Source organism: Perca flavescens, chromosome 10, assembly GCF_004354835.1.
Source record: "Perca flavescens isolate YP-PL-M2 chromosome 10, PFLA_1.0, whole genome shotgun sequence".
NCBI classification, from domain to species: Eukaryota; Metazoa; Chordata; class Actinopteri; order Perciformes; family Percidae; genus Perca; species Perca flavescens.
In genome coordinates, this window is record NC_041340.1 from 14,594,998 (window position 1) to 14,617,605 (window position 22,608).

Consider the following 22,608-nt stretch of genomic DNA (forward strand, 5'->3'; position numbering starts at 1 on the left):
ATAGCTCTGGCTCCATACCCCCCACCCCCCTTCCCTGCCCCCAATTCCTCCTAGAGCTGAGGGTGAGCGGCTTGTCCTGATTTTTGTGGACAGAGTTGCTTGAAGAACCAGCAGGTGTTATGGACATCACTCTTCAGGCTGGGCAAGCGTAGGCCCTTCGTTGCAAGGCCCCCCAAGGCAAAGGAAGAGCATAGAAATCAGAACCTGGGGGAGGGCGCTCAAAGCAGTGCCTGCAAAACAGGAAAATAACACAGAAAAAGTGCCATCAGCATGTGTTTTTTTGCTTCCTAAAAATCATTTCATAAGTCCTGCAGACATTAAATTTCCTCTCCAATAAGAATGCCCCTCAGGAAGTTTCTACCAGAGCTTCTACTGGTATACCCTGTTATCTTGCACCAACTAGAAAACAGTGAAGAAAAAGACCAGATTTCATTGTCTTTGATAGAAAAGTGCGGCAGGGAGTAAGAAAAACAATTGTATATCTTGCCGTAGAAAACACAAGCATTACATTATACTATGCTCGGGGCACTGGATCATTCCTTCACAATGAGGAAATCTTTTATCTTCCATCGCTTTTTTATCTACTCTGTGTTTCTGTTCTGTCATAATTTCCCAAGTTTTCAGGTGAGTTTTGTTGCATTTACTGATAAGACCCTGCTCTTGTTTTAAGATGGCATATTTCTGTGGTCATGTAATGCCCCGAGAACTGATGTACCATATATCTAATCTCCACTGAGTTGTTGTTGTCGTCGTCTATTGTGCTTTTGGGTCCACGGTATGATCTCAGTTCAGCAGCCCCTTGAAGTCAAACTACTGTACTGTGAGTGTATGGGAAGAATTGCAGACTTGCTCTACATTGTTTTGATAAAAGACTCATTCACTGAGCTTACCCACACTTGGGGTCTCAAGGGGTTTTCATAAATTGCCTGTGGCTTTAAGTCTGTAATATCCTGACCTCTTTTGGACTGTCACTGGCATGGCTAAGATCTAAGAGTTGTAATAGCACGTTCGGATCTGAGTCTACTCAGATCCTCAAAGGATGACCCGGGTCACCATCTTTCTTCTCAGAGTCGCTTACATCTGGAATGTGTAGTGATGAAAAGTCAAACTTTACCTCAGGTGTCTTTGGGAATAAAAGATGAGCTGCTTTTGACACTGTAATGGGGAGATGTCGCTAAATAGCATAGAGTCGGTGGACGGACGCTTTCAAGTCAATCATTGTTCTTAATCTCTACTTTTACAGTAATTACGTTCAGGCCAGTAATGACATATCCACATACAGTCTGCCTGCCTACAAGTCTCACCAGCACTCAGCTGGATGTCTCCATTGAACTCTAGCTTTGATCAAACAAAATGCATCTCCAGCTGCTTCCAGAGGTGTTTTTCCCATCATCAGCTCAAACTGAAGAAGAAAGCAGGACACACAAGGATGAACTAAGCCTTAAAGCTTTTAGAAGGCTGTAAAATGGATTGATGCTAGATAAGAATTAATTCCTTCAGTCAGAATACATCATACTAAGGCATAAAGAACAAACTGGGACTGAACTGTGTAGAAGTTTAACTAATTCCCACTGAGGTCAGGTTGGGGTAAATTGGCATGTTATGTGAAGAAACCCTTGAATGAGGTGAACTATGAACTTAGAAAGAATGAGAGGAGCCAGAGTGGAAAGCTAACAAAAAAAAAGAAGGAAATCTTCAGTTTTGTGGTTTAAAAGGTGTTTGCAGAGACGGCATTGTGACTCACTGAGCCGTTCACTTTTATAGAGCTTCACAACTTCCTGAAGCTCCCTGTATTTTGTGGCCATTCTGGCCCTGAACACTGAAAGCTCTGACCACTCAAATCGCAGAGAGGATTCTCACATTTTATTGGCAGACTGAGGAAAGTTGGAGGACCCATGTTGTCCTTCAAGTGCAAACTGCTCTGGCTCGGCCCTTACTCATTGTTTTCACCTTTGTGCTGATCCTCTAGAGTCCTGTATTGAAAGCAGGAATGACCCGTATTGAAAGCAAGAATGAGTTCAAAAGAAGTCTTTTCAAAAAAAAAAAAAAAAAAACAATAATGATCAAAAATCCGCTATAGATTATAAAACCTCTGCGGCTGCTTTAGAAGAAAATAGCATTCAAACTTCTATAGCTTTGATCCCTTTTACCTAAAACTGATTAACCATGCCTTGACACTCTCTGGCTGCAGCCTCCTCTCACTATGGCTTTAATTTATGGCGACCCTCTGCAGGTCAGTGTTGTATGGTCGACACCTCCTGCAGGGATATTGTGTCTTGTCTAGTTTCCCTGTCCCTCACAGCGTCTGGGAGAGACATGTGAATGGGTCCCGCACTTCTTAATGCAGGGACATAATTGTACTGCTTTCCATTCACAGAAATGTACTAACACTAGCACGTGCATAGAGAGTTTTAAGCTGTATATACTGTAAATGTGATCATCTGTTTAATTAGTTGTTGTATGTTTTAGTTTCTCAATGAAGCTTGATTTTTTTTTTTATAGAAATAAAGAGAGTTTGTTTTGGTTCAGAAAAGAAAATCAAACTGTTAAAAGGTGATAAGTAAAATATTATCTCTGATTTTGGATGAAAGAGTTTTCACACAAAGACTTGTTTTATTTGACAGCAAGTTAAACAGTCCTTCATGAGAAAAATGGTGCCGCTAGGAAACCCAACTCTTCAAAGTATTATCTTTGGTAAAAGGGATTTAATTGATTTAATCAGCTGGAGAGAAACGATGTATACTAGCTGAATTGGCTCAAAGGTTACGTTTCCAACTATAACTGTCTCCAATATGAGGAAATAAATGACGTAGCCTTAATCCTTTGTTGTACTACAAAGGCATGCAAGCTTGTAAGCTAAAGTCCAATAATCTGTTAAGACATACACTTATTTACAGTGCCAACAATAACATCCTTGTCTTGGAGTTGAGTCTGGCTGCAGAGTTTCCAGTGTTTCTGTAAGAGTTTGAGTTTCCCATTCGTCATCGAAAACATCCGAACTGATTCTGCCAACAAAGTATTTTAGGAGTCACCATCATATTCCCCTTAGAAGTTCCTCAATGAAATTGTGTTTCCTCACTAGTCAGCAGATAATAAATCGGGAAGTGCTTTTGCTCATATTCTCTCGAGAAACCAGTAGCTCTGACTTGACAGAAAGTTGGTACAATGCAGCAAAGATAGGCAGGTACTTTACCAAGAGAATCCACTTTTACTGTGTGACACTGACATTACAGGTTTGATGGTATGCTTTGCCAAATAAAAACCTAACGAGCGTCTTTTCACCCCTGACTGCTGTAATCTCACCTTGCTCTAAAACGGCATGGGTCCCTTGTGGGAAAGACGTGGCCGTGGGCGTCTCCTCTTCCAGCCGGCTGGTCTGTGGCTCTGACCGCCCCTCCCAGGGTTTTGCTGGACCATTTTTCTCGCTGTAGCCGCCTCTTCCAGCTCTCTGCCATGCTCCGTGGAGGCCATGGGACCTGGAGGACACACATAGAGGAGAGACCAATTAGATGACCTCTCCAGTAAATGGTATTTCACAGCCTCTTCTCACTAAGAGTATCACATTTTGATTATCAGCTAAATCCATCAGTGCCTACAGAAAATGTGTAGCAAAATCCAAAGAGGGATCACAATGATAATGGATGAGGAAACAAGAGACATGTATAGATAAGTGTGTGTGTGTGTGTGGGCCTCTTTAAGCCCACCCAGCATTGTAGTTCATCAAGTGTGGTGGTACCAAAGCACAGCAGATAGACGAGAAACTCAAACCCTTGTGTCTCATGTCTCTGTCACTCTCCCCCAAGATTACAAACACTGCACAGCACCAGACCTCGTGGAGGTGCATCCTGTCGCAGTGTTTGATCCGAGATTAGAGATGAGTTTAATAGCGTTGTGTCTGTGTGAGAATTTCTGTTAAGGTGTGTGTGAGTACATGTGTGTTTGAGAGCAATCCCACATGTTCTCAGTCATCTCTCAATAAGTGTAGCCTGATCCCCTTAAGCCCCTCTTTTCCAAATGGTTTGGGCCACCATAAGTGTCTCTATGACCTCTTAACCTACTGCAAACTAAAAGAACTCCTCTTGGAGATTGAGAGATTTTTTTGAAGAATGTTTAGCAATAATATCTTTATTACTTGTAATGGGATATTTTTAACGTGGGTGATCTTTCATACTACATCCAGTTATTTAGTCCAATAAAAACTTAAGTAAAGGCCGAGCAGGTCTTTTTATTTGGGCATGTTATAGTGGTTAAATATCTTAGTGGCGAGTCATTGTATGCAGTACCTATACAGTCATGCATTTTTAATTTGAATTGACAATTAAATGTACATAAACCTTCGTGTATCTCATAAAGAATTTAAGTTAATGGAGCTGTGTAGATGTGGTTAAAGGGGTACTACAGTGATTTAGCTGTTGACTTCTGTAAAGTTTGGAGGACTCACAAGACAATTTTAAAAATCTAAATTGAAGCAACAGAGGCCCAGATATCCTGACTTTTAGTCCATAGTGTGGGTCAAATACACTGGATCCTATATTTCCCATAATGCCCATAATCCCCATGTCCTAAATAACCACTTTTTCCAAATGCCACACCTCTAGTTTTAAAGTATCAAGACCAAACAGAGATAACCCCAATTACATTATCAAGGTTCTTTTTTCAATTAACTTCATGGGTAACATTGGTGGAGAACCCCTTCAACAGCGCAACTTTCTCCTTTTTTAAGATTAATATGTTGTATGATGAGAGCCAAACTAACCCACTTTTCTCAAAGAAACTACAAATCCCCATTGGGCATTTCCCATCAAAAAGCTGATTGACATCACTCACATAGGGTCATGACATTCCTGTCTCCTCTCATAAGAGACACTGGCACCATTTTTAGAATTCCCAAGAGAATGACCTTCCTCTGGTTTACGAGGGCTCGAGTGAGGACACAGCTTAAGATAAGTCAGCCATGACTGCAAAGGTTTGGAAAAGCACCAAGTAGGCTATATTGAGGACAGCAGTTGAGCAGCTTACAAAAGCCATGATGATACTAGGTTCCCTGGTTCCTTAAGATGGTTTTCATCAGTCAGTGTATTTAGTTGTAGCAGAGGGCCAATACTGCAGGCTGTTATATGAACAAGGCACAGCATCAAAAACGGTCTATAAAACCTGTCTATTGCGTTCAAAACACTCAGACGTCTTTAATAGCCTAGATCATATTGTTTTAATGGAGGGCAGCTTTCCTCAAGAGCAGAATTCAAAACAACATTAGGAGGAAGGCAAATTCTCTTATTGGCCTTCAGCTGTGGCATATTGAAGACCTTTTTAAAAGAACAACTCTCCATAGAAAAAGAGGAAAAAGAAAAGTGTTTCTAGCCTTCAGGTTTAAATAATGGTGAACTGCATGACTGAGCTAGACAGCTTGCTGAATGTTTTCGATGTATATCCTTGAAATGCCAGACATCTCAAGTTCCACATCCACACTAATCTTCTTCCGCAATCACATTACACACTATATTTGTGGCTGAACAGTGGGCTAATTCATTTGCAGCAGGGAAAGTCTCTCTTGCATATTTCCGCATCTAAAGCCCATCTCTGCCCCTAGGAGCACTAATCTGGGCATTATCCTTTTGTTATTGTTCTAGATTCACTGTGAATGAGGGACATTGACACAGTCTGAAGGCTTTCAGCTAATTTTTTTTCAAAAATCCAGGGGTTTGAATGTGAAAACACTCTTTAGACTTTGAACACACAGAAACACAAGGCTGCAGTATTGGCTATTAAAGTGTCGATATGCTTGAAGCAAAGTAGTTTGTTCGTAAGCTGTTTCATACGACACTGCTGAAGGCAAACATTGTTTTAGCTGTTTCAAATGGTCACAGTTGAAGGTGGAATAAAAAACCTCATATTGATATCTATCCAAACACGGATAACGGTACACACTTTCGGTCAGAATCTCCTCGAAGACATTCATGGTGTTGAACTCGGTTGTACACGTGAAAAAGTGCCTGAAGTAATTAGGTGAAAAAAAAAAAAAAAAAAAAAAAGCTTGATACTTAAAATCCTGCCTACTTTCTCAGATCCACACAACCAAACAAATGCTGCATGAAGTGAGTGTGATTGTCGAACTGTCATTTTCGGAAGGTTACATAACCTGTCAGTTGCAAACCCTGGAAAGGTGGGGGTTTCAGACGCTGTTTGACCATCCAACCAGCACTTTGGTTAAAGCATACTGACATCTTAAATGTCTCACAGTGATACCTGCAGGAACTAAAGTGCCACACAATGCCCAACTGCAGCTGATGTTGGAGCGATGGCTAGTTTAAGAGGTGCTGCAAACACATGCATGGAGTCGCACTTGCTATGCACACACACACACACACTGCAATGCAAGATGGTAAAGTAATTGTATCTTGGCTCACACAACTCATCTGCTGTTCCTCTTACAGGGTGGTTCTGGCTGTCATAACCCAGGGTCCATAATGAGACAATTTAGATGTCTCCTGCCATAGCTAGCTGTCAGCCACTGCTCTGCACTGGGGTTTGAAGGGAGAACATCTTGTGATTCTCCTGACAAATCTCAACCCATCCAATCTGGCTACAGGATAGAAAAGTGTAATGAAAGCTGCTAAAAATAAGCCGGGCCCCAGTGATAACACTGGCAGTATAGATTAACTCTTGCAGCCTGCAGGGAAAGCATCTCGGTGTGACAGATATGACATACAGCAACAGCTAGCTTTGTATCTCTACCCATCTGTAGGGGAACTAGTAGAGATTGATTGTGGCAGCATCTGTTGCATCTGGATAAAACCTTTTGATTGTTTCCATGGCAGTTTTATCATTGGTTAATACATATTTCATCTCCATAAACAAAGATATCTACGCTATCTTATTGCTCTGAAATTGGATCCGGCCTCTATAGTATCCCATTTGATCTTTTCCCACGAGAGATTCCCATGTTTATGTTCAGCTGGTATAACAGTAAAATGGCAGGATAACATATGTCTTACAACAATAAGCTTCTTATCTCTACTTCTGATGATCTTGAAGCCCCGAGTTTGCCCTCTTTCCATCAAATCTCAACACTTCCTCCCACCACTTGGTAATTCCCTAATTAAAGTTTAATAAAGAGGGAATTTCAGGAATGCCTGGTTATTACTACTACTGCTGCAGCCTCCTTAAAAAGAAGAGGGTAGAAAAGGAGAGGTAGAAGTGGTCAGGCAGAGAAGAGAATAGTTGACAGCGTCACAAACTGGCCAGTCTCCAGACTAATGATGAATAGCTGGTTGGCTGCTCCCTGATTCAACGCCCTAGTTTCACCACCACCTCCTAAGGTGATATCTGTTATGTTGTGTTTTTCAAATGGCCGGCTCTCCGTCTTGTTATGGCCCAGCGGAAAGTGCAATACTGACAGCTTATCCCTGTTGATGCTGCAAAGAGTCCATCAGTGGAGCCTGGAGAGTTATACATCTTCCAGCACCTGTCCATCCAGTCAGAGAAGAGAAATGGCTGTCCTCTGGTTTAATGCCAAGTTCATCAACTGCCCTCATGGCTGGCAAGAGCAAACTGTATATCACTGTGCTGTGTGTCAATGCAGGAACCCAGGGAGCATGGCAAATGGGCCAGAGCTGCTTATTAATAGTTGTAAAGCTGATTTGTGTGTATCGACTGCCAAAACAACCACATAACAAATGTCTGCACTTGTAAATGCAGCCACAGCGTAGTGGTTTTTCTGCCACTATGACATGAGGGATGAAACTATACCAGCCTGTGAGTCTTACTGTAGCAACAAGTAAACACGAGTAGAAACTGTTGCATCAAATGTAAACATGCACAGTCAAGCGTGGCCATCCACATTTAATCCTTGCTGTGTTTAATTTTCTCTGTGTCACCGCAAATTGATTTTGCTGTTCTCTTGAACCTTATCTGTTTGTTTCCTCGTCTTGCTGATCACTCACAGTCACACTGATTATGAATCAATTGTGTGCAATCTCATTGATCCATTTTCTCGGTTGGCTAAGCGTCTCAAAAACATTTACTCTCTCCTCTGTTTCTCTACTGTCCCTACATCACTTATCTGACACCTCTGTGTCATGAATCTTGCTTACTGCAGTTTGTAAAGATGTATCTTGATGTGTGAACAAACAAACAAAGCTGGGAGGATGGGTACTGAAATCAGAGGCCCCATGTGCCCACAGTGTGATTCTATTGTAATCTATTCCTAATATTTTGGCATAAAAAATCTCATTAATGATTCAAGCTGGATACGTAGTTTCTTTCACAAGGGACTGAGATGTTTTTAGATTGCTAGTGGCATAGTTCTATACACATGGTTGGTCAGTTTCCCACTTTGGTCCAGACTGGTATATCTCAACAGCTATTACAGCTACAGCTACGGATTGACATGAAATTGTGTACAGGCATTCATGTTCCCCAAAAGATATATTGTACTGACTTTGGTGAGCCCCTGACTTTTCCTTTAGCACCTCCACCTCAGTTCCCCTTTGTTGTAAAAAAAGATTACCATGACATATAGCACAGACCTTAACGTTCCTGTCAGGATGACTTGTAATAATTTTCGTGATTCCTTAACATTTTATAAAGCTCCATTAACAGGTCAAAAATATAATTTGTCCAATGCTTTATGAACAAATACCTGCTAAGATAATGATATTCCCATCAGCCTCAGCTGTACTTTGTGTTCAGTGCAAATTAGGAAATGTTAGGATGCTATATACGAAGATGGTGAACGTGACGAACATTATACCTGGTAAACATCTGCATGTTAGCATTGCCCATGTGATCTTATTAGCATGCTGATCTTAGCATTTATCTCAAAGCATGGCTGTAGACTCTTCTATCTGAACTCCATATTAGCATTAGCATTAGACTAAATCTGACTTCTGTATCTTTGACAGTTACGTTTCATATTCACATACCATAAACACTATACTAAAGCATTCCTTAACAACATTTTCCAATGTAATGGTGGATTAGGTTTCTATTGCAAAAACAAACCAAGGACTTGCACAGTAATATAGTAATATAAAGATAACAGCAATTATTTGTGTTTATATGGGAGGTAGTTTTAGCTTATTATGTGTGTGTGTGTGTGTGTGTGTGTGTGTATAATCCTTAAGGGTAACAGAGCAATATTTGTGTTAGTAGGAGACAGGAAGAATAAATACCCTGGTGTGTGTAGCCATGGTTATTACAATGACGTTAGAGGATCTGGCCTGCTGTCTCCATCGTGTGCCTCCCTCCTTCATTCACTAAAAGTAGCTTTAGCAAATGAATCCCTCTATAGCATGCCATTACCACAGACATACTAACCCACACAGCCAGACAGAGACATGTCATGGGCAGAGATGTTTTCCACTGCATAAGCACATTAGGGGATCAGGATTATTTAGCCATGGATGAGATGTGTTAATTATGCCAGATACAAGCCAAACATTCTTTTAACCTGGAATAAGCCCCAGCACTGTTACAGCATCCTACTGGGGATTTGCTCGCTGCCTGATAGCATCCCCACACATTCATCCTGCACATATGGAATGCTGCCTAACTAAGGAGGCAGTCCCTTGTTGTTCAGTTTTCACAATCCAACATTTAGTGTCGGAAATGCTGCTTATCGTATGCCTACCAGTAAGCCTGGGCCTTGGCAGAAACTGGTACCAATTGCTTGCCGATTTTCAGACCACGTTACCATGGCAGCCACCATGAAAGGCGCTCAGTTTGGAGCAAAAAGAATGACATTGTCAGTCGAAATCGACCTGGTTCTCAATTTACAGATTTCACTGCGCACAGTCTGAATGCCTGATCAGCCCCCTGACTGTAGCTGTGATGTTTTTAACCTCCTCTGTGGGCCACCACACTTGGCCTCTGAGTGTTCCTCTCAGGAGGGGGGGGGAGGTTGTTTTGGTCGTGAGCACTTTCTTTTATTTCTGTCGGGACCTGTTTGATATGCAGCATTGTTGTATTGTGATAATGCTAGGCTTGTGGCTGAGTTGAAGGCTGGCTTTGTCTATACAAACTCCAGTGAGGAAACCAAAGTGCATGAAAAGTTGTTCCCATTGCTGCAGCTTTTAAATTTAACCCCTTGTCCACCCTGCTCTGAAAGCCACCCCCCACTCTTACTAAAGGTTCAGAACAAATTGAAAACAAACTGTGCAGCCCTCTAGTTTCTGGCTTTCTGCAGATGTCTCTTTGAGTCAGTCAGCCGCCTGTGATGTGTGGTGCTATATGCTCCTGAATTAGAGAGTGTATGAAATGATGAGGTGTGAGACTGCATACTCTGCTATGATCAGAGCGCTGTGAGTTCAAAGGGCCGGCAGCAGCATTGAGCCAGCTAATAAAGCCACTGACTCCCCTCACCACTTGACTGCCTGTTGGTTTATTCACAATCCCTCTCCAGTTGAAGGGGTGAATTTGTGGCTACAGGGTTACTGCGGGTTGGAGCTAGGGCTGGGCGATAGGGAGAAAATCAGATATCACGATATTCTTGACCAAATACCTCAATATCAATATTGTGGCGATATTCTAGGGTTGACAATTGGTGCTTTAACAAAATATCTTCACACTTAGAGTTTAGATAAATAATCATCAGTAATGTGGACATCATGTCTAAGTGGGGAAAAGGCAAACAATAGAACAGCTACAACAGTCTGGTAAGTTCAGAAAAGTACATCACTTTACTATAATGCAGCCTTTAAAACCAGGAAAAGACAACACTTATGTCATATCACGATATTACAATATCCAAAATCTAAGACGATATAGTCTCATATCACGATCTCAATATAATATCGATATATTGCCCAGCCCTCGTTGGAGCCTACTGAACATGAGCAGTCAGAGAAGCAAACATAGAATAGCTCAGAGGGGAGATTTCTTCCACAATTTTCCTTGAAGCGTGTCAAAACTGAGGACAGGAGCAGGGAGATGCTGGTGTGGCTGTTTCCATTCAGTGGGTTAAATCTTTGCGCATGGCAGGTACAGTAGGCAGGTAAGGCTACCAACAGTTGCCGTAATCTCTAGAGATTGCATGTCAAGGGCAAAGGGATCCTCCAACCATTCGTTTCCATGGGCACGCTAATCAGATGTGAAACAGCCCTCTCCCTCTCCTATGTCATCACTACCCCCATGCTGTGAACCTGCGTGCCTTCTCCCATTTTTTATGTGAGAGAAAGAGAGGGACAGAAAGAGGGAGAGAAACGTCACTGCGCAGGGTTCACTCACTGCAGCTTTTAATGCCTGAGGGGACCATCGCTTCTCCCCATAGCATATTCAGTACTATTGAAGGAAAATAGCAGCGACATTGCATCAGACTGTTACCTCTCAACCAAACTAAATAATGCAAAACAATGGCTCTGACGCTTAAATCTTAACTGAAAAGATTTATTCAACTCAAGGTATCACTTTTTGAGATATTGATATATATCACGATATGGCAAATATATGCTAAATAACTAAATTGATGTTTGATGCATTAAGCTGTGTTCAATTGTTATGCATTGCATCAGACCAAACTTTTCAAATATGTAAAAAACAAAACGTCAGTAACTAGTAGTTTCAGTTTGTAATACCATTTTCCTTGGATTAATTAATTAACTTTGACAGCAGTATTCTAAAACTATACCACAAATGGACCACATGAACACGATACCTCTGAATGTAATTGATGAATTATGGCCCTCCCTACTCTATAAGTAAGTAAGTGAGTTAAAACTTAAAGGCTTCGTAGCACAAACAACAATTTTTCCTAAATATTTGTATATATAAAAGTGGGACTTTTTGGCAGTAATTTAGTTTGGATGGTGCGCTTGTTTTGCTTTAACTTGTAGCATGATTAGATTATGTCTAATGAAAAGTGTCTGCTAAAACAGTTTTATTATTGATATACTGAGAGTGCTTAGGAAAGAAGAACCTTTGGCTGAAGGTTATGCAATGAAACACGTCACACGTATTTAGTGAAGAAATAAAATTCATGAGGATTTTTACTGACAGGTTCAACTGCTCTGCTGAGGGTGAGCTAAAGTTTAGTGTTTATTGGCCCTCTGTGTTCACAAGGTTTTCATCAGCTGTTAGGATGAACTGTTTGCCTGATATGGATTCATGTTTATGAATTCCATATAGTTTTGCTCTTCTGTTTTCACAAACATCTGTTTATGTTCAAGGGGCCCTGACAGCAGGGCGGCCCCTCCTTGAACAGTACATGAGACAGAGGGACACAGCAAGGGGCCCTGTCTTGATCCAGGAAACAGTCAGTGGGGAGATCCATGCTATTAGTCAGTGGCAGATCATTTGATTGACCAACGTTTAAGCGTGGACCTGTATATGTGAAATAGTCTCCCAGGGAAAGTAACGTGTATGATGAGAGACTGTGATGAATAATGCATGATTTCATAAATGAAGGATTTCTGTGTTGTCACAGAAGGGCCACAGTTCTTTGGAAGATGGAAGAGATCTTACATTTTCAAGCATTTCAATTAAAGGCGAGAACATGAGGTGCATGACAGTTTGAAACCAAGTTTGAGGTGCACCACAACATCCTATAAGTCTCTGAGAATAAAGTGACGTGCACATCCTGTTGCCTAAGGCTTGACGTTTAGGCAGATCCCAGTGGGGGCGTCACTAAACGAACCGAAAATCTACTAAATCCCTCTACACCATCCATAGCCCCAATCCACACTGCCGTCTTCACAGCAATGACATCCTTTGTCTGACTTAGAACTGCCTAACAACAGCCAGCTGTGCAAGAGCAGCGCTTTTAGCCATACATTATATGAAATCTCTCTGATCCATGATGGTGCCTATAGAGGTTTGACATTAATGGTGACAATACCCTTAACCGTATTTATGTGATTCTCCAAAGTAATTCTCTTCTACTCCTACATAATGTTTTAGTTGCTGTAAGTAGGAATTTCTACCACAAATGACATCTCTAAAGCAATACACAGAAGTCATATATTTCCATTCTGGGTTTCTACAAATTGAGCATGAAAGTAATTAAAGCACCTGCATTCCTAAAGACCACAATATTTATTCTGCGGTCTGGCAGCCTGTTATAATAAAAATGTCCACTCAGATCTTGATCAGGAATCTGATCTACTGCTATAAATGTAACACATAATGTTCAAAAAGAGAGTCATAAATCACTTTAACATTGGTGGAAAACATCAGTTTTTTGAAATATCTGGCTCTAATTAAGTTGTAAGGAGCGCCCCGGGCCTGAGGATAAGGTCTGGTGATCACATGAGGTCTGGTTAACACAGGACCCCTCGCCCCCACCACCCCTTACCCAAACCTACAGGTTGTGGCCTCAAAACTCAAAGGGGGGTCTGGACTGCAACAGACTTATATATAAAAATTCTGACTTTTTATTTACAGCCAAGAAGTGTCATTCCACACATGAATTAGTAAAGACAGACTTGATCACCAGCTGTGAGTTCTTAGATGTAGCTGTGACTTCCTCCTCCATGGAAAGCTTACACAACCTCTCCGCTCCCAGATAGCCTCTCTTCCTGTCCGCCCTTTTATTTTTCTGTCCCTTGGCCCGTCTTTTACTCCCTCTTTTACTTTTTTCCTGTTCACTGCATTTGCTCTCAAGGGAAGATCTAAGTGAGTAGATTTATTCATTCAAAGGGTTCTGAATTACATTACAGCAGCCCAGCAGTCACATATGCCAAAGTCTTCAACAACTGAGCTCTCTGGGGAGTGTTAGCCCAAAGGTTAGCCTTATATCCCTACCAAATGAGTTATGATTTTTCACTAAATCTCTTCCTTAACTCCTACCCACTCCAGAGCAATTGTGAGTGCGATTCACCAATCTCATGTTGGGTGATATAATACAGATGTGAAGTGGTTTATCACTGGGAGCTTTTGAAATAAAATCTCATCTTTGAAACGTATGTACAGCGTTATGAACCCTATAGGATGGGAGCTATGGAGAAAATCGTCTATCGCTGTATATATAATTTTAAATCATAACAATACTGTAAATATTGATCCAGAAATTGTTAATCGATAAAATAACCACACATGAATGTTTTGGGCTAAAAACTATAGATATTGTCACTGTTAGAAAATTCCCGATATAATTCCCCCTTGGCTAAACAATATGTCGTGAAAATAGCATAACATATCCAGATAGTGTGAGACGTTCTCGCGATAGCATGGCACGTTCTCGCGGTAACACGCACAACGTATGTAACAACACAACGTATGTAACAACACAACGTATGTAACGTATGTTTACATCCGCTGTATACAGCTTGGACATACACTTGGATAGCTCAAAATGCATACAGATAACATGACATAGTTTCTCCCCATGAGGAATTCAAAGCACTTTACATGATACAAGCATTTTGTGACGCGCAGTGCCCACCCCCTCCATGCAGTTGCTAGTAGCCAAGGAGGACACAGATGTTTAAAAAAACATGATGGACTCTTCAGAAGAGGTCATTATCTTCACTTGAGTTTCTGCACGGGAAAGTCACCGGACGCCACAATCTTCTGAACATAGCCATTCTGAAAAATCCAGAGAGAGTTGTGTGGAGCTGATAGTCTTAATTAGCTTTATAGCAACTCATTTGGCAATGGCTTGAATGTAACGGACGTTAATTAATATCAAAAAGTTATATACTAAAGCTTTAAACCTAGGCAACATGGATATGAACTGTGGATAATAACAATATAGTTCTAATTCTACTATTTAAAAGTAGAGATGGCCCAATACCACTTTTTTGCTTCCCGATACCGATTCCGATACCTGAACTTGCGTATCGGCCGATACCGAGTACCGATCCGATACCAGAGTGTCATATATTTCATTATGTTTTAACAGTTGTATACTACTATCCCTGTATGGATGTGATATGATTTCTATCTTTGTTGTCGGTCTGGCTCAGGTTAAACTCTTTGTCAAACATGAACAAACACAAACAATGAATGCCACAGAACTTTCTTTTATTCTCCAGTTTGACAGTCAGTTATAACGGAAAAAGAACATAAATAAACTACTTTAATGTAGATTTTCTTTAGGGCTTTATTACGTGGTATCGGATCGGTGCATAAACTCCAGTACTTCCCGATACCGATACCAGTGTTTTAGGCAGTATCGGAGCCGATACCGATACTGGTATCGGTATCGGAACATCTCTATTTAAAAGGCAAAGTAACAAAGCAACAAGACAATAACAAATCCCTCTTTACTCACATCCCAAACACAACTCGTGAAGTGTTTTGTGTGTGTGTGTGTGTGTGTGTGTGTGTGTGTGTGCGTGCATGCTTGCGTGTGTGCGTGCATGTGTTGTCTGCAGCAGATAAACTACACTGATGCTGCAGGCTGCTGGCTCTATTTCCACGTAATGCTGCATGAAGAGGAGATACGGGTTCCTCATGAAACGGATTTCATCTGGCCCTCTGTGTTTGTGTGTGACATAAACCCAGCTGGTGCTCACTGTGCTCCTGTGCCTCAAAAAAAAGGGGGAAAGACTCTGTGATTCTCCATAATCCCATAATAACCTTTCCACCGCTCCCCCTTTGACACAAATGTTTGCCCAGTGTTATTATGTTATGCCTGGACATCTGGAAAAGTTTAGCTGCTTTTGTTCTCTCCACGACCACCATAATCACGTCCACAGGCAAAAACACCTTCTTTACATTAGAAAACCCAGGATTATGATTTAAAGCTTCCTGGTTACGGTTGGTTTAGATCTATATAAGTTGTTAACAAAATAATCATACCTAGTTTGGCGGCGTTTTATGCCTCTAGGTGCCTTAATTAGTGGCTGCATGTACTGTAGCCCTCGTCTTTTTGGCTGTACCTTGACCTGTAGCACTTAGTTGAGCATGTGAGCGATGCGGGCTACAGTACAGTATGCATGCATGATGGTGCCACAGAGCAGCTAGCCTCAACAATGCATCAAAGTTTAATATGGAATAATAGCACTGCTGACAGCTCTCATAAAATCGGCCCCTTCCCAAGCAGACGATTTCTCTGCCAGATAATAGCTCTGATCCAGACTGATGTCATAAAGTGGCGTATGTATGACATGCCAATTCGTATGCCATTTTGGCGTGTTTATCAACGCCGTTTGGCCTCCATTGACCATACATTACATGTGAATTATCGCCGTAGCGAGTAGTATGAAAGGACGTAAGTCCGCAGAGGGAGGTTGGTTGGGGTGGTGGATGGGTAAAACGCAGGACTTTTACCCAGGAGAGCCGGGATCACGTCCCGCGTGTGACGTTTAATAACCTTTTTTTTTTAAGCCTTCCCCAATGTTTCTTTCCTAAACCCAACCGTTTATTGTTTTCCTAAGCGTGTGACATTGGTCATCGTCATGTTTTTGTCGTGTTTTTGTTGTGTTTTATTTGTTTTTTTTGTTGTTTTTTATGTTACTAAAGCCTTTCCCAATGTTCTTTTCCTAAACCCAACCTTTATTTATTTATTTTTTTAAAAGCGTTAGACGTTCTCGCGATAACACGCACAACGTATGTAACAACACAACGTACTGTATGTAACGTATGCTTACATCCACCGTATACAACGTAGACATACACGTGGATAGCTCAAAATGCGTAGAGATATCACACCGTTTGGCTTTAGGAAGTGGCGTGTATGTTTACGCAAAGTCATGATGCCATGTTGCTCTGATCTGGGCCTTGTGCCCCGCTCACACTCACAACTGGCTCACCTGTTCAATCCAGGCCTCACAATTACACACTCTGTCTGTGTGTGTGTGTGTGTGTGTGTGTCTTTGAGCCAGCTGCTATTGTTTTTATCCTGTGCATCCCTAGGTGAAGATTGGCAAGGAGTTTCCATGGCGGAGAAAAATTAGGCCTTGATATCTTTTAAGAGGCTGTGACAGACACAAGTATGTTTTGAGACTGTTACCAGTCTTAAGAGTTACACAGGGAGGAAGAGTGATCGGCCTCGGGATGAATTATGGATACCACATGTCTAAAGCTGGAGCCCACTCTTCAGCCAGAGTGCTTTTCAAGGATGGGTAATTGAAGTGCGCTGCTAAAGGATGCTAATATTACATAGAGAAGGCCATAGCAGCTCTTTTAGTGTACTGAATGAATATTGTAAGTAGCATTTTGTTATTGAGTTAAATTGCCTGTTGCACTAGGACTTCTTGCGAATATGCAAATACATCCATAAATACAAGACTCATGCACACTTCCCCACCCTATGGCAGTCAGATTCAGTTCTATATTCATTGCTGCCTGCAAGTGACACACACACACACTGTGTCTGTCTCACTCTATGTGCATCCTCTCTCTGCTTTCTCAGAGACACACATGTCCACACACAGATGCCTTAAAGAGAGAAAGCCCACTGAACTGGAAAAGCGTTTGTTTCAAGATGAAAGGCTTCACACCCACTGCCTACATGCAGAGCCTCTTCCGACACCTTCCCGCGACAGCGCATACTGTAGCAGAGGCTTGTGCTATGCAGACACACTCCAGCTAGCATCCCTCCCCACACCCATCAACGCTGCAACACACTTTCATCCTCTCCTCTCTTTCACTCCCTTTCTTTCTCTACCTCTATGTCAATGGAGCTCTGATACTACAGTAGCAGCCAGGGAACAGAGAGGCACATAAGCGGCATTACTTGAACAACGTTGAGATGGATAAGCTCCCATGAAAGCCCAAGGCACAGCAGCCTTGTTTTCCCCGTCGCTGGTGTAGCACAGTGGGTTCTCAGGCGTGGAACATGCTTAGCCACACGCAGGGCGTGAAAAACGACACTGACCATGATGCTAGATAATTGCTTCCCATTTACTCATGTGCTGAGAGCCTTAGACAAAAATAGCATGTCGCTGTAACGAATGTGCTGGGAAGCATGAGGACTGTGAGTGCTCTGGCCGTGGATCGATATACAGAGTGGACAGCATCTAGCAAGCATAAAGTCTACACTGCATCTTACAACCACAGTCTATACAGCACCTAGTTACATATTGCCTACACAGCATTGTGCAGTATATATTCCTAGGCCTATATCTTCCAAGATGTAGTGTATACAGCATCTTATAATCATAGTCTATGCTACATTCTCTTTATCTCATTCAGTGTACAGCATCTTCTACATTTATTGAATATAAACACAGTGTGTCTGTGTGTCTTCTAAGCCACTGTAGTTAGTAGGTAGGTGATAATCCCAAGAATGGTCCAGACATTTACACAGGCCTAACTGTTGTTTTTTCACACCACAATGTTACCTGCATCACATCTGCAGCTGACCATCGGTCTCCAAACTGAACCCCCCAGCCACATTTCTCAGAACCTATTTACTCCCATGAGCCATCAGAGAGAATATGCCCTGCCGCTGTATAATTGTCCCAAGTCAATGTTTTTCTTCCAAATATTAGACATTTTAGATTCACACTGGAATTGATATCTAGTCCAACAATGGCTCCAGAGACGCAGAAGCACTTTACGGAAATTTATTGTGACAAGGCATCAAGACTGAGCCCTTCAGGAGACAATCCGTGCATCTGGGATCTGTGTTCCCCCCATCGATGCGTACAACAATTGTAGTCCTCATTATCATCACCACAGGAGGCACGCAATATAGGTGCTGTGTTGCCCTGCTGCACAATCACAGTCATGTAATAATCATATAGCACTTGGGTCAGATGGAATACATCAAGCCATACATTAGTCTGATTCACTCCACCTTACAGAACATGTGCCATGCATATCTTACATTTCATAACAGCCACAACAATCACCCATACATCCAGCGTTATCTATCACTCAGGCATAGCTCCACACAAGACTGTCCATCAACAAAAACCTCTTAATATTTTATCTCCAAGTCTTACAAGCTTACATCAAGGTGAGACAGGGATAAAAATGATCAATCTAAGCTAGAAACCACATTCAAGTTTATCCTAAAAGCCATGGCAGTACAATAGCAGACAGTATAACCACTGCACTGCAGTACTGTATACAGCCAGGTGCTGATATTCCTGCCTTTTAGAGCCCACAGAAAGCTAACCATGCTGGGTAACTGATCAACTACAGATGCCTGCACGAGCACAAGGCAAACAGAGAGAGAAATAGAAAGCAGAGGGAGACGACCGGCGACGAGGCTGGCCGCTCCTGTACTCACCAGCACTGGCAGAACACAGCAGAGACACCAAGAGCACAATCACCAGCGTCAGGATCTTCACATTCATTTCTGCACTCCCCTCTGGCTCTCCGCTAGTCACTCGCTGATATACTGTAGTGGTGTGTGTGTGTGTGTGTGTGTGTGTGTGTGTGTGTGTGTGTGTGTGTGTGTGTGTGTGTGTGTGTGTGTGTGTGTGTGTGTGTGTGTGTGTGTGTGTGGATGGGAGGGAGAGAGAGAGGGAGAGGGGGAGAGAGCAGCTGAGCGAGCAAGAAAGAGAGAGAGACTGTTTGCTCCCCTGTGTGTGTGTGTGTGTGTGTGTGTGTGTGTGTGTGTGTGTGTGTGTGTGTGTGAGTGTGAGAAGTGAGTGTGTCAATTTGTGGGAATATGTGTGTGTATGGTGGCTCCCTGACTGTGCCTGTGTATTTGTCTAAATGCGTATTTGTATATCAGTGTGTGACAGCGCCACTCCAAGACTGAAGGCACGTCTTGATCTGAGCTCTCCCACGGAGGTGTGTGTGTGTGTGTGTGTGTGTATGTGCGTGTTTTTCTTCTTTTCTTCTGTCAGAAAAAAAACAGCATGAGCCAAGTTCAGTGGAGCTGTGAATGTGTTGGAAGTCAGCTTGCAGGTCTGTCTGTTGCCGTGTGTTTCTCTCTGTGTGTGTGTATGAGTCTAGTTGGTCATGTGGCTTATGTATCATTGACTGTGGGTCAAGGAAAAGCCCCCCTAACCCCACCATCACCCACCCTCTCCACCCCTTTTCCACAAACATGCAAGTGCACACGGCTGAGGAAAGAGAGCGGTTGCAAAGGGAGGGAGGAAAAGGGGGGAGCTGGGAAGTGAAGGGTGGGGGTGCATGCAGGTTTATGATAATACCCAAACAGATGCTCTTGTTGAAAACTCTTTGAATTGCAAACAGGGCAGCCTGCCAGGAATCCAGGAATCAAAATACCAGCTTATTAGGGGAAGTAGATGAAAGAAGGGAAGGTGTGAGATGAGGTTCATGCTTTCCTGCTTTTGTATCTACGCCAGCTGTATAGACCTTTCTTCCTCACACTATTCTTTACCCTCAGTGGCGCTGAAGGTATGACTTAAATCATTTGCGCTGTTTGAAGTTAGTGTCCGTGACACTGGGAGTAACCGCAGGAAAAAACTTATCAGACTCTGCCTGATCACAACACTCAAACTATTTGTTCCACTGCCCCTGAAGTCATTTGTTTTATTTTGTTACACAGATTATATTCTTTCCACGAACAAAAGCCGCAAGAAAAGCACCACCCTGCAATGGCTATAAAATAAATCAATTTTTTTTTTTTTTTTTAAATGTTGTTTATCATACAATCAACAGGAAAGGTTGCACTGCTTGCTGTGAATTGTGAGAACTGTAAGCAGGCGGTAGAAGTACCAGAAGTTTTCTTATCGCATTTAGCCACAGAGCCACATCAATGCAACAAGTTTCTACATCCCCTCTTGAGAAGAGAATCATTTGGGAAGGACCATACATTTTGTATATTTTATGCATAGAATATATAATAGAAACTCTGAACTCCACCCAGTTACAGCATTTTATACTCCGCACCCTGGTCTGGTCCAACAACCCTCAGAAAACTAATCACCATAATGTTAAAATACTTGAAAAATACTAACCTATCAATTTAATCATCTTAAACATAGATGTTTTTTATGAGATTTTGTTGGTATGGCTTCAGTTCACTTTAGGCTCATAGATCTGAGTCCCCAAAGGGCTGAAGTGACACATGATGGATGGACCGCCTCTGGTCACAACCTCCAGACACAAACCCCCCACCATAGTCTTCCACACAACCCCTTTTCTATGTGTTGTCACTAAACAGTCACTTTAGTAGTGTAGACCTGAGAAGAGGGGCCCTGTGACCCTCGACTCTGCAGCTCCGGCTTCACACAGCCCGCCCATTGTCTCCCTAAGGCCCCTGGTCCCAGAGGGCAACATGTCTGTGCCACCCACTTGAGATCCTACAACAAGAGCACCTTCCATTTTTACATACAGCACTTGAAGCCTTCACTTCATGTGAAGCAATCCTCTCACCTCAGGGGTGGCCAAGCCCCCGGGGGGCTAAAGATGCTTATCCAAGCCTGTCCTTTTTTTAGCTGAAAGATAATTCGCCCAAGTGACTTTAAAAGAATCTGTTTACAGCATTTTCTCTAAGGTACTCACTGTTCACTGACAGAAAGCATGACTGATTCTTTCCAATTGTACATAATAAGAGATAGTGGAGATTATAGCGCCATTACCAGCCCACTTAGTAGTTAGGAGTAATTCAGAATTCAATTTAATCCAACATTTAAGGATAATTTTAAAGCAATGTGGGATAACTGCCTGCAGAGTTATTTCAAATTAACAGTTAATGTGGGCATTAAACTGAAACTGAGGCCAATAACCAGAATGTGTTGAGCAGGTGCTACCTGTGATACAATAATTTATGGCTGTGGATTTACTAGTCATTAAATTGTCCTATGTATATGGATTAGAATGTGTGAGACATTGTAAAGTTGGAAAAAAGGGCTCAAACATTTGCACTCTATTAGCTTTAATTGTCTTAGCTTGAAGCAAAGCCTGCAATGAAAATGTAACAGATGGTGTTTCCTCAGAGTGCATAGGTGGACTTTGTGCCATGACGTGAGCGTAAGCCAGTGGAGGATTGCCTTCTTACATCCAGGGATGTGGAGCGAGACCTGGCAACATGACACAGTCAGAGGGCATCAGTACAGCCACATGTGCCTCAACACAGGAAACACTTGGCTGTTTACAGGAAGGGTTTGATGAAGGAATGCGGTGCATGTCTGGATTTGGTCACTGATGACGACTTTTCCTGATTCCTGAGTTTTTAATAACATTCCACAGATAAGTGTAACACAGATGATTGAAAAGGTATCTTTGCATTTCCTCTGAGTTTTCTTTTCAAATATTAGTCAGACAGTACTGCAGGAACTGTCAACAGGTGGCCTCTCAGCTGTGGATAAATAAGTCCCCTGATCTCAGAAAAGATTTGCTGCTTTATTTACTGTATTCACAATTAATCTGTTTCCTGTTTATCTTCCGCTTATATATAAAGCTCCTGATTTCCGAAAATGCTAATAAAGTGTACAGATGTTTGTGTTGTTGTTTTGATGATTGAATGAACAGTGGCAGGTCGCCCGTGTTGTTGTTATTGTTGTGCAAAATTGAACTCTACATTTCCACGTCCGCTTCCATTTCCAGGGCTTCCATCAGATACAGTGCGCCTTTATAAAACTGGAAAGCAAATCAAACCTCCATCAAGATAAGAGTCACAGTCAGCAGCTTGAGTGAATGCAGAATGTCAATGTGAGATCAGGTTGTGGTTATTAATTAGCTTCTCCAGAGAGATCAGCAATGAGAGAACAGAGTGTGACATCTTCATTAGGGCTTTTCAAAGGCTGTATTTTTTTTTTTTTAAAGATATGAGAGAATGTGAGCTGTGGTTTGCTCGTG

At 42.1% G+C, this 22,608-nt stretch overlaps 1 protein-coding gene and 1 long non-coding RNA gene across 3 annotated transcripts in view; one reads left to right on the forward strand and one right to left on the reverse strand.

Moving 5' to 3' along the window:
* LOC114562671 (uncharacterized) overlaps positions 1-22,000 on the forward strand; it is a 38,103-nt gene extending 16,103 nt beyond the window's left edge. For both annotated transcript variants that reach the window (XR_003693518.1, XR_003693517.1), the window contains one exon: positions 21,747-22,000. This is a non-coding gene — a long non-coding RNA (uncharacterized LOC114562671). The remainder of the gene's footprint in view (positions 1-21,746) is intronic.
* apln (apelin) lies at positions 21-19,269 on the reverse strand. Its single transcript, XM_028589237.1, has 3 exons — positions 19,121-19,269; positions 3,304-3,476; positions 21-230 (listed from the first exon to the last, which is right to left on the reverse strand). The coding sequence occupies exons 1-2, from the start codon at positions 19,185-19,187 to the stop codon at positions 3,310-3,312; spliced, it is 234 nt and encodes a 77-aa protein (XP_028445038.1). The 5' UTR covers positions 19,188-19,269; the 3' UTR covers positions 21-230; positions 3,304-3,309.
* Positions 22,001-22,608: the final 608 nt, after the last annotated feature.

What these genes read in the sequence shown, in the direction of transcription:
- apln (XM_028589237.1), bottom strand. Translation starts at nt 19,187, where the DNA reads ATGAATGTGAAGATCCTGACGCTGGTGATTGTGCTCTTGGTGTCTCTG. An exon ending in GCTGTGTTCTGCCAGTGCTG is followed by an intron (nt 3,477 to 19,120) that starts GTGAGTACAGGA and finishes TGTGTCCTCCAG; the next exon opens with GTCCCATGGCCTCCACGGAG.